The sequence below is a fragment of the Rhododendron vialii genome, chromosome 8a (assembly GCF_030253575.1).
Source record: "Rhododendron vialii isolate Sample 1 chromosome 8a, ASM3025357v1".
NCBI classification, from domain to species: Eukaryota; Viridiplantae; Streptophyta; class Magnoliopsida; order Ericales; family Ericaceae; genus Rhododendron; species Rhododendron vialii.
Window position 1 is genome coordinate 7,912,902 of NC_080564.1, and position 12,050 is coordinate 7,924,951.

Here is a 12,050-nt window from a genome sequence, read left to right on the forward strand (position 1 = left end):
ATTTAACCGTCCAAAACACTTTTATATAGTCTGAATGCAAAAAATTAGATCAAATTGGTCCGAGCAACTTGACGGGATCCGACACCATTAATATTGCGCCCAATAAATTAATCGGGGGAGTGAGAAATGGGCTCCACCAATGTCCAATGGAGAGGCACCGCCGAAATGCCCGCCATTAAAATTTTAAAAAGGTGACTGTAATTTGTCAAAATGCCGACACACGAAGAAAATTTTAACTTATCCAGAGGCCAGTCGGCCACTAATGCCACTGTCTATTTACCATTCCGTCTGATCCATTTTCATTGTCTATTTTTAAATTGAGTATTAAGAGTATTTTTTAGTTACTTATATTTTTCATCATTAATTTTTTTATAATTTTAAATTTTTTGTATTAATCGATAACTATCGAACAAGATCCATATTATATATTTTTAAAGATCTACACTAAAAGATATAGATAAAGGACATAAAACAAACAAATAAAATAATAAACAATAAAAATATGACAGAAGGATCGAGTACCTATCTAGGAGGTTCCTGATAATGTTGGGTTGAGTTCGTTGCACTGTCACCCTCTTCGATGTAGACTTAGGAAGGAGTAAAGGATCCCAAGGAAATGGGTTTGGGGTTGGATCCGGATCCTCTCTCCAGTCCAACGCGGTTAGAACTGGACGAGAAAGTACAAAACAAAACCGGTCATTGGTATAATCACTGATTCGAATTTGTTAAAAACTCGAGCTTAACTCTTTCGTGAATTTTTTTCAACAAAACTCAACCATTCATTATAGGAATGAATGGTCCATACATGGATTGTCTCTTTCATCAAACATTTGGACTGGGAAGGGTCCGGACCTTTTGGGTTGCAAAAGCCGAAACGATTTTGACTATAGTATTAACCACTCTCACAGGAAGTGGACTAAACTACGACATGTATCTTACGTTTCTCTACGTTTGGAAGGTTAAAGTGATTGGTACTTTTAAGCGTACCTTATAGAGTAGTATTGAGATGGAGATGCAAATTAGCCGAGTCGAACTTTGTAGTATTTGAGCTCAGCTCATTTACTAAACGAGCCTAAAACTCGAGTTCGAGTTTGACTCGTTTATAAACGAGCAGTCTTTAATGAGCCGAATCTGCTTCATCTACTAAACAATTCTCCATAAAACAAGCTAAGCTTGTTATACAAACGAGCCGGACTTAAGAGTGTTGGCTCGGCTTGTTTATTATATGAGCTTAAAACTCACGCTTGAGCTCGGTTCAATTACCAAATGAGTTGGGTCCATCTCTTAACGAGTTGAATCTCGAGCTGCTTGTGAGCAACTTGGTTCGTTTGCAGCCCTACGTTCAGATTAATGAATATTTCTTATGATCACGATGCATCAAAGAGTTTCTGGATACTACCATGAGGAAACACTCGATTAAAGGCAGCCCTATTTTCATTTTATGGTGTTTGAACCAGCTTACACACACCTTAACTACTTTCCTCCCCAGTCCAATTAAAGCCCGGCAGCTTACACACACCTTAACTACTTTCCTCCCCAATCCAATTAAAGCCCGGTCATCAACATCGGGACAAGGAAATTAACAAGAAATTACTTTCTTTTTGAACAGCAAGAAAGAATTTATAATCTTTGGAAACAAATTATAATCTTTGAAATTATTTTCTTGCTCTCTGACCCAAAGGTTCAAACCCTGATTAATTTTGTGAGGAGTAAATCACCAACCAACCGAACGTATCCTTATCTTCCATAGAATGGAGTTCTTTTTCTTTCTTCTTTTTTCCGTAAAGCAACGAACAACTCTATCACATTTATCGAACATATAGCATCTAAAAAGCACTCATGTCTCCTTAGAATACTCCGGGTACATTTTTCAGTGAAATGCTAGTTGATTCGATCCCCTTTCACATTGACTTTTGTCAAGTTAAAAGAAAAAAGAGCAAACTTAACATTGTCCAAACTGTAGGAAACTCAATTTACTTCGAAAAGGTTGATAAAAAGGAAATGCAAAACCTGGTAAAATGCTGGATCCAAGTAGGGCTATAAACAAACTGAGCAGCTCGCGAGCTCGAGTTTTTGGCTAGTTTAGTAAACGAGCCGAGCTCGAGCTCGACAAAGCTCGGCTTGTTTACAGCCCTAGATCCAACCCAACTACAGAAGCCTATATAACCAGTTTCAAGCATAATTCCATACATTTGAATCAGAAGTTCAGGATTCTGGTCTCTCTGACACATAAAAGATAATAAACCCCAAATTAGACTCTCTAATTCTTTTTTATTATGTTAAATTAAGTTCTCTATTTTCAAAAAAAAGAAAGATAGTAAGCCCCGGCAGGACCACCATTATTGAAGATAAGGACTCTACAGCGAAGGACCGCTAACACATCACACCACAATGCAAAAAACCGTATGGGTTCTTGAAAGTTAACCAAAAGAAAGATCAAACCAACCAGTGCCCTTAATCTGTTCATCACTGAATTTATATTGCTGGACCTGCAATGAGAATTCTGTTCGAAGCCAGACAACGGCCCAAACATTTTACCAGCTTCTATTTCCCATGCCAATTCAATGTCAAAGTACATAAAGTGGGAACGGCCTCCTTAGATCAAATGCTTGTATAAAACAGTATATATTTCTCCATAGAAAATCCAAAAAGCCGGTTAAATCCACCGTTGATTTAATTTTATCGGATACTACTAGCTCATCCCACTTCATCTTCTCTGGTGTTTTACCTGAGCCACCATCTTCGAACAGCTGAAATTGGTTTGTTCAAGAATGGTGCATAACGGTGAACCAATGGATCAACAGTCCTTCCAATCTTAGCCCACACACTCTGATGGTAACCAGCAGTCACAGGGACGTTATACATGAGCTTTAATAGCTGCCCAAAGCAATCACAGAGAAGAAAATAAGGTCAATAAGATGGGATGAGATCATTGGACAATTGTTCATTTCTGTGACATCCTAATCATAGAGTTGCTTTTTCACCAAGATAGTATAACTTTGAAACAACAATTGGTACCAGTATTCAAATATTCTTTTCTTGTTCAGTATGTTTGCACGTAATAGTTCAAGTATACTCATATTAGGCAGGTCGATGATCAAAAAGGTTACTAGTCCTGTGACTCCTGTCAAACTCCCACACGCAAGGCTTTGATAGTTAGCAGAACAAAAATCGTTGCTGAACACCAAAATCAGAATACAAGGGAAACAAGAGGAATATAGTTTGGGAGAGAAGATGCTATTTGATGGGCTTGGTACATACAAGACATACACAGCAGTTCATAAGAAAATACAACCAAATCGGGACATTGACTGATACCATTACCCTGCATACAACTAGACTAGATAGCTCCAATATGCCTCAAACATGGGCCGTTGCAAAACTGCTACAACATGCGTGGCAACCCAGGGAACAATTTTCTGGTGAAAATATGTACGCTCTTATTTTGCGTTTCACAAGAATGAAGAAGACCATAAAAATTGCTTTCTATAAACATGGCAACAAGGCAGTTTCGGGAAAGGCCAACCAAGAACCAACTCCAAGACTTGGCATCCCAAACTGGGGACCAAGAAATGGACCAGAGTGCCCAAAAATGTACCAAAATTGGTTGGCAGATGACGAATAGAACAACTTACTGCATTGACACATACACGCATGCATGCACTCTGAGACAGAGGTACACATGTTTGACTCTTTGACTTCATAATTGGTCACTCTCTTAAGATCTTTCATCAATGAGCCACATAAATGTGAACAATATCAAAATTTTGCGGACTATATACTAAGAGAGAAGCAGAACCAACAAACCTGCCAATACATGAATGTTTGTATTATGTTGCGCTGCCACCTGCATGTCCAAAGGATGAGGTTAATGTATAATGTAGAACAAAAGGTGACCAGAAATAACATGAATAGAAGGAAAATGAGCTGAATTACTAACGAGAATAGAGAAAGAACAAGAAGAAATCCAAGTCCAATCTCAGCTTGCGAAGAAAGAATGTTGAGCGTAGTTGTGTTTGATTCTACCCATACACATGGCTCTTCCAAGTACTTCCTGTAACCAACCAAATAAGCCCAACGTTAAAGAACAACATTGTGGGATAATTACCACCACCCACCAATTAAAAAAAGCACATCTTTCTTTTTTGAAGCCTGATCCATAAAGGGAATAAGCACACAAAATTCAAGTACAGAAATATTGCTGGGACTAGGATTGGCTTGGCGAAATTTCACCAATCGAATCACCGTAATCTCTTACAAATCGTGTTCTTAGAAAGGATAATTGGGCTAGAGCCTAAACGGTTCTGGAGGTAGTTTGGAGTCTTAGGACACCAATGGGGTGTCATGAGGATTTGTGGTTGTTTCTTTCCCAGAAGGGAAAAAATCAGCGAACTTTTTTTGTTGTCACCTTTTGCCTCCAGGCTAATGCTTCATTAGAACAAAATTGAAAAAGAACCTATGGACCCTTTAATACCAACATCATACCCCCAAGACATCAGAAATCATTATTAGATAAGTGTCATATAGAGGTTGCTCGTATAACAATTCTAGTGATTGACCAAACCAAAAGCTGTAAGCAAAAAACAGTCAACTCATATCAGCTAGAAATCAGAGAAACTTCAACCTATACAAGGAAGAATGGCTGAAATTACGTCTGAGGAACTTGGCAACATGCTCCAGAGCTCGGGACAAAATGGGAATTAAAGCAACTGCAACACATTTGAGCATCAGAATACGAGGGAGGAAAAAGGGAAACCAACTTCAATATTACAGCAGGAAAGAAAATTCTCAAGGAGCGAAGTGTCACTGACATCGGAGGTAAAGATGTGATGTGACAAACGTAAGGCAGTAAATGAAGTAAATAAACTCTTTGGTTGCCATCACGGACTGGAACCACACTTGCACAGCCTGTAAATTCCATGCTCTAGGTTTCTGCGAACAATGACATGTTAATTAAAATCCAAAAGGAACACCAGGGTAACTCAAAATTGAGTTAAAGAATCAGCAATGACACAGACTGAAACCACAAGGTTACCCCGTTCAGAGAGTACAAAGTGTACAGTGAAGAACATGCAGTGCCCATAAAAGAAAGCCGGTATGCCCAATTTGAAAGACTTGTAGGTACTAGAGGAATCATTGCAAGCACAGCAACCACGAGTACCTAAAGGAGAAAGAAAAGGAAAATGGTAAAATATGGAAAGGTGAAAAGCAAGATGAAGAGATTGCATCAATGTACTTGGACTTGCAAAATATGTAAATGGTTAATCCACCAATATTCAATTGAATCATTCTTGTGACTGCAACTTTTATTCACACACACACCAAAAAAAAAAAAAAACTTCAAATATAGCAATCCAGCATACGGAATGCATCTAAGGATCATGAACAACGCTAACCATAGCACTTGGATGTCTAACCTTTGGGATCTTTCACTGGCAATCAACACTCATGCATCTTATATTCGTTAAAAAATAGATATACAATGAAATAAGCAAATACAAAATGTGACGGTAATAGAGAAACAAAAGGAGAGTATTCTAGAGTCATACCAACTAATGAACCACCCAATGATAAGATCATGAACGTGCACAATATCAAACATAAATCAAAATCAAAAGACGTTCAAAGAGATTTGATGAGACATTTTAAGGCTTGAAGATTTCATTTCCAATTAGAAACCCATAATAGTGATACAAATAAAAAGCAAATAAAGCCAGAGTCAAAGGAAAGCACAAGAATCACAGCTTTGAGCAGCTACTAAAAAAGGCAAGCCAAATATGAACACGCAGTAGCATATGGAGGTTAAAAATAACAGAAGGGGCTTACGTCCAACTGTTCTGTAGAATATGCTTTAAAAAGCCACTACAAATGCAGAAGGGAGAAAATTCGCTAAGACAAGCAGAGACAGCCAACATCAAATTATGGAAGCGGCAGGTTAAGTTGAACATCAAAATACCATCATCCGATCTACAAGATGTAGATAAAGATGGTGTTTTACCACTCAGACCAAATGCCAATGACTACAACCACATACATCAATCTTTGTCCACAACTGTAACCCAAAGGTTTCCAACCCACAAAAGGCAGACGTTAAATGAAGCTGATGAATCTTGATTTGTTGTAAATATTAGATCACGCTGCTCAAACTCTGACATTGTCCCCATTCAATGCAAGTGATGGGCCTCAAAGAAGCCATTACAACAATGTAGTATAACCAAACCTAGTAAAAATGAAAGTAGATATAGCTATCTTACTCAGACAACACAGTTTTCTTGTAATTGTTCACAGGGAAGCTAGTTTTCAGGAAAGAAGCCACTGATTGCTATTCTCCAATTAGTTCACAACAGGGTAAGATAAAGTTTTTCACCAATCCTTTGCCAAATTAGTGTTTAAGTAATCAATGTAACCACATCTGGAACTCATATTCATCTTGGGAAATACGTAATCATATATAAGTCGTACCCAAGCATTTGATAGAAATTGAACTTTTTGTTGATCCAAACGCAGAGAAGTCGAATTTGGAGCTGCAGTAGTTGACCCTGATGCTCTTGTAGATGATCCTACAGCATAGGGTTCAGATCAATTTCAATTAAGACAGCAGATCTGGCTAGTAAAAAGCATATGAAATAGCCTGTTTCTGAATCTAAAAAAGTGACATCACTGACATGCAATTCTCCATTACGTTTCTTAAGTATTGTAAGAAGAAGGCAGAATATTCTACCTGAGTTACGTGTTCCGGCTTGGTCACTTGGATTCGAAGATGATGGTGTTGGCCTTGGTGACTGGGAGGAGCTGCTTGAAGCCATTGCCTCAACAACATATTCAGGATCCTGCTCATGCAAAAACTCATCTCAGCAATTTCAATAAACATAAAAAACCAACAAACCGCAAAATACAGCCCAACATAATGACAGATAACACCTCAAAGATTGACATAGAACAACATGGACGAATGAATTGCTAGCACATATATCAACTAAAAACAAATGCAGGAGATGCGAAGGACGAAGATGGGGATTCAAATGAAACCCAAATGGATCAATGAAGTACTATAACCATACAAAATCCATGAGGTAAAAAAACAAGAAAACGCATATAAAATGAGAACAACTACAAAATAAAACTGCGAATCCAAAGGATGTCAATAGATAAACAGAAATCTGAGTCCATCAAAACCGTATAAGCAAGGAAAGAACAAATTAAACAAAAAAAAAAAAACCCGAGAATAAATGCATAAACTACTAACCGTTATTGCAAAACAGATAATCCAGGGGATTCAAAACCCTCTTTACTATGTTAGCAAAAAAATCCAGCACATGACATATAAGTTCTCCTACCAAATATTATACCAAGAAAGAGAAAAAGAACACAACCAACCACAACAAAAGTCATTCAAGAAAACTAAAAACAACCAATGTTCTAATAATGCTCCAACTAACTAATAATAATGACCTAGAGGCTAGCTCAGTTGGCCAGAGTCCTTGCACCTCAGCAGGAAGTCAAACGTTCGACTCTTTCTTCCTGAATTTAGAGTTGCATTTTCAATAGTTGACTTATTATGGTGCTTATGAAATTGTTGGATTTTCTCTCCATTTGAAAAGTACCCACTGCTACTAATTAAAAAAAAAGGAGCGCTAAAATAAGAATGACCAAGACTCAGGAACAAAAAGCAGACAACGACTGATCCCAGATCAGATTAGCATTGGATTTCAGGGAAATTGATGCGATAGTGAGCACTGCTAAGTAAGCAATAAGTGTGGACAGGGTTAGGATAGAGACGATGTAACGGCGGTAGAATTTGCGCTTGAAGTGATCGACGACGTCGGAGCGAGATGCCATGTGAGGAGGGATGAGTATGTTGGACCAGTACCCGGCCCATCTCGGGTCATTCTCGTAGTCGTACGCCGACGCCCCTATCCTCTTCACCCTCTGTGGATCGTCTTCGTCTTCTCCCCCCATTATTACTCTCTCTACTCTCTACTCTCTCCCTCTCACGCACACACACACTGTTCGCGCACACGACAGTCTTGCCGGACGGACAACACAACGGTTCAGGAAAAATTCACTGTGGGGAAAACTGCATTCTACCCCCTATAGTTATTTCAGTTGGCACTTAAGTCCCCTAAACTATAATTTCTGTGCGTTTCACTTTCCGTATTATTGGACTGCGGGCTAGTGACAATAGTCAAGTTAGTTTCGGTAAATGATATTTTAGTTGATGCAAATGCGAGGAGAGTGACATGCCTAGAAATTCTTAAAAACATGTGATTTCGTCCATTTAATTTAGCAGAAATGCCCCCTTAACTCCATAAGCATGTCAATTGTCCCAACTATAAGAGGCCATGTGATGGTTGTTTTGGCCTAATAATCCTTCTGGATTATTTTTTTTATTAGATTTATTTTACTTTTGTTAGTTTTGTGCTAGATATTTTGGGATTATTAGTTCGTATCATTGAAAGGAATAAGAAAAAGTAAAAAAAATAATGAACGAAATTCAAAATTATGTGAATAAAAACAAAAGTAATCTAAAGAATCTTTTTGTTTTGAATTATTTTATTTTTTAAATTTTTAGTCACAATTTTTCATATTTTATATTCATCTTAACGAGACAAATTAATAATCTTTAAAAAAAAAATTAACGCAAAACTATTGAAATGAATCTACAATGACATTGTATAAATTTGACGGTTAAGGGGTTAAATCACGGCCATAATCGTTTTGGGGCTCTTGACTCAATTTTTTTCTCTACACACAGTTTTCAGTAAATTTTTACTCTCATTTTATTTATTTATCTCTCTTCACTCATTTCCCAAAAAACTACCTCAAAATCCAAAACGAACATGGTTGCTGGGTAACGGCTACCAAATTGCCGGGTAACTCTAGGAAACGGCTAAAAAGTAGTTTCTTTTGTTTGTGGGGACGGTGAAATTGAAAACTCCGGTACTTCGACGAGCCAGTTTGTGTGGTAAGTAAAATCGAAAACTTTTCGGGAAAATCATAAGTAACACAAATGATTTTATCTGCATAAACCATATGTCAAAGCCTCAAGTAAAAGAAACCTGACTTTTTTATTATATCCTACAAACTGTAATTTCCACTAATGTTTTAAGCCATTGTTAAAATAAAACACGATATTTTCCATGATAAAAAAAAATTAGTTACCCATTTACCCTTCATTAATCAAGTTTCTGGAAATAGAAAATGAGAAAAAAAAAACCCTTTCCTATGTGAATCTGCAACCAGCTTTAAAAACAAAATTAAAGTTAAACTAAGACTGTTATGTTCCATACACTTAATAGGTTACAAATTTATTGAAAACTACAACCAGAATGGAATTGAAACTGCAAATTAGATAGGATTACATATGTCTAATTAAAGGCAAAATAGATTAATCTCTGGGTAACTGAAAAGTTCTTTTTCCTTCACTAATTTCTTCAAATGAAGTTTAATGACTACAGCAACTCAAATATGGTGATCCTATTCATATTAGCGTTGGCCCTTCTTGCCATAATTCCAATCTATGTGCACAAAACTTCACCCTCTCTCTCGCGGTCTTCGGATATCGATATCAACGTTTCAATGCCACTGCATCGAGAGGCCGACAGATCCGACATCCCCTTGCGCTTCCCCGCGAAAAACTCCGGTACTTCGACGAGAACAAAATGTAACTTGTTTGAGGGAAATTGGGTGCCTAATTTGGACATGCCGTATTACACGAACGAGACTAAATGCGTGATTGACAATAGACAAAATTGCATGAAATTCGGAAGGCCGGATAGCGATTACATGAAGTGGAGGTGGAAACCTACTGGGTGCGAGCTACCTCTGTTTGACGCAGCCAAGTTCTTGGAGCATGTTAGAGGGAAGTCCATGGCCTTCGTTGGGGACTCAGTTGCAAGGAACCAAATGCAGTCGCTGATTTGCCTATTGACTAGTGTAAGTTCTCAAACACCTCACCTTTTTTTGTTCTTTTTTTTTTTAAAGATCAAGTTTTTCGACTGGATGGTGCAGTAACTGCAGTTTGGGCTCAGGGGCCGCCTCGACGCCCGTCGTGCTGATTCGAGACTTAAAAGAGGTCAACGATCTCAGTTTAAGTATCGAATCAAACCGGCCGGATGCATTTTTGCAAAGCATTAGTGATGCTTTTCACTAATAGTAGTTTGAGCTAGCTTTGCTAATAGCCGTTAAACCAATTTCTATTCAGGTAAGACGTCCCCTGGATGTATCACACATGATGGAAGAACCAGCTGAACACTATTTCTACTCTGAGTATAATTTCACATTAGCCCTTATATGGTCCACTCATTTGGTTGGAGCCAACTTAGCGCCCAATCCTTACAACAAGAGCCCTGCAAACCTCACACTGGACCTACCCGAATCGTCCTGGTGGCCCGAAATCGAGGGGTACGATTTCGTCATCGTCTCGTCCGGACACTGGTTTTTGAAGCCGTTGCGGTTCTACGAAAAGGGAAAGTTTGTTGGGTGTCACATTTGCCGAAAAGAACACGCCACGGAACTAAATGTGTACTACGCTTATAGAATGGCTTTTCGCACCGTGTTCAGAATGCTTTTAACCCTGCCTAAATTTAAGGGCACGGTATTTATGAGGACGGTCACGGGGTCCCACGTGGATCACGGAGGGGGTAGTTGGACCGAGGACGGAGATTGCACGTGGACGAGGCCGTTCAGGAGGGAGGAAGCGAGGACGGATGAGGTTATTTCGGAGATGTACTCGATCCAAGTGGAGGAGTTTCGGGCTGCGGAGAGGGAAGGGAGGAAAAAAGGGTTGAAGTTTGGGCTGCTCGATATCAGCGAGGCGATGTCGTTGAGGCCCGATGGGCACCCGAACCGGTACGGGCATTGGCCGCATGAGAAGATCCGGAGGCCCGACTGTCTCCACTGGTGCTTGCCCGGGCCGATTGATATCTGGAATGAAATCTTGCTTCATATGATGATGAATTAATATCAGGGTATGGGAAGTCTAAATGTGTCTCGGGAAGATTAGGCGGTGTGTTTTCTCGATTTAGGTTGACAATAGTGAGTTTCCTATTTTTAATTTTTTTTTGTGCTCCCGAGCTTAGAAGACGTCATTGTAAAAAAGGTTGTCTATGGTGAATTTTGACAACATGAATTGGTGTTGTAGTTGGACTTTTTTTTGCCACAACAACGATGACAGATAGAATTATAAAAACCAATAACGAACATCAAGCGGAAGGTCCGTCCCAACAAAGAGGATCGAGTAACCACAACGGTGAAGATTCAGTCCAAAGACAAGACCCCGAACCATTCACACCTTTTCCAGCCAACACATGAGCAACCTTGTTACTAGCCCTACGTACAAAAGAGTAACTACAGCAGTGGAAATTTCTGCTCAAAACCCGAATATCATGAATAATGACCTCCACCTCTTGACTGATAGCTGCTTTGCCATGAAGCATATTCACCATCAACTGAGCATCACTTTCTATAATCACTGACCCTAACCCAAGATGTGATCCCAACAAAATGCCATGCCGAAATGCCAAAGCTTCTGCAACTAAAGAACTTGCGCACCACGGAAAACCCCGATCGAGGCAGCAACAAACAAGCATCTGGAATCCCGAATCACAATGCCATAACCCCCTCTCAACACCCCTTTCTTCCATGACCCATCCACATTAATCTTGTTGTAATTGGACTTGTAAATATCATTCTCATTTTCCTAACTGAACAAGAAAAAATAAATAAGGAAATGGAGTTTGGTTCATTTTGTTTTACTATGTGTTTCGAAACAACAAAAACAAATTTTAACCTCAATGGAATTAAGAGGGTTTCCGCCAAGAGAAATAAATATTTATTTTTTGAATTAAAGATGAAGTATTGTGAGAGAATGATCTGTCTCGTAAAATAAAAAATAAGTACTTACGAAAATAAGAATCTCAGCGGAATGGGGCCTGAGCCACTAAGCTGCATATGGATTTTAAAAAGACGGGCCTACATATTTTTGACATCGATGATCTGTATTGTTTTTTTTAGAGCCAGCCAACTGGATCATCCATAGGAAAAGAGAG

The 12,050-nt window shown here is 38.8% G+C and overlaps 3 protein-coding genes and 1 long non-coding RNA gene across 4 annotated transcripts; 2 read left to right on the forward strand and 2 right to left on the reverse strand.

The window, feature by feature from the left end:
- The first annotated feature begins 2,166 nt into the window (after nt 1-2,166).
- On the forward strand, nt 2,167-2,715 carry LOC131336533 (uncharacterized). The gene is made up of 2 exons (XR_009202859.1): nt 2,167-2,216; nt 2,332-2,715. It is a non-coding gene; the product is annotated as an uncharacterized LOC131336533 (long non-coding RNA).
- LOC131336532 (uncharacterized) lies at nt 2,450-8,029 on the reverse strand. Its single transcript, XM_058372410.1, has 9 exons — nt 7,780-8,029; nt 6,722-6,830; nt 6,463-6,560; nt 5,036-5,161; nt 4,812-4,932; nt 4,625-4,709; nt 3,941-4,054; nt 3,808-3,847; nt 2,450-2,877 (listed from the first exon to the last, which is right to left on the reverse strand). The coding sequence occupies exons 1-9, from the start codon at nt 7,957-7,959 to the stop codon at nt 2,725-2,727; spliced, it is 1,026 nt and encodes a 341-aa protein (XP_058228393.1). The 5' UTR covers nt 7,960-8,029; the 3' UTR covers nt 2,450-2,724.
- A 1,370-nt stretch (nt 8,030-9,399) lies between these two features.
- LOC131298012 (protein trichome birefringence-like 19) lies at nt 9,400-11,081 on the forward strand. Its single transcript, XM_058323270.1, has 2 exons — nt 9,400-9,936; nt 10,205-11,081. Exons 1-2 carry the CDS (start codon nt 9,439-9,441, stop codon nt 10,961-10,963), a joined length of 1,257 nt encoding a protein of 418 aa, XP_058179253.1. The 5' UTR covers nt 9,400-9,438; the 3' UTR covers nt 10,964-11,081.
- A 123-nt stretch (nt 11,082-11,204) lies between these two features.
- LOC131298523 (uncharacterized) lies at nt 11,205-11,645 on the reverse strand. Its single transcript, XM_058324005.1, has one exon. The coding sequence runs from the start codon at nt 11,643-11,645 to the stop codon at nt 11,205-11,207; it is 441 nt and encodes a 146-aa protein (XP_058179988.1).
- Nucleotides 11,646-12,050: the final 405 nt, after the last annotated feature.

Excerpts from the sequence above, each read along its gene's own strand:
- LOC131298012 (XM_058323270.1), top strand. The coding sequence starts at position 9,439 with ATGAAGTTTAATGACTACAGCAACTCAAATATGGTGATCCTATTCATA. Across the intron at positions 9,937-10,204 it reads TGATTTGCCTATTGACTAGT|GTAAGACGTCCCCTGGATGT; the intron begins GTAAGTTCTCAA and ends ATTTCTATTCAG.
- LOC131298523 (XM_058324005.1), bottom strand. The coding sequence starts at position 11,645 with ATGGAAGAAAGGGGTGTTGAGAGGGGGTTATGGCATTGTGATTCGGGA.
- LOC131336532 (XM_058372410.1), bottom strand. The coding sequence starts at position 7,959 with ATGGGGGGAGAAGACGAAGACGATCCACAGAGGGTGAAGAGGATAGGG. Across the intron at positions 4,933-5,035 it reads CTTTGTACTCTCTGAACGGG|AAACCTAGAGCATGGAATTT; the intron begins GTAACCTTGTGG and ends CATTGTTCGCAG. Across the intron at positions 3,848-3,940 it reads CTTGTTCTTTCTCTATTCTC|GTGGCAGCGCAACATAATAC; the intron begins GTTAGTAATTCA and ends TTGGACATGCAG.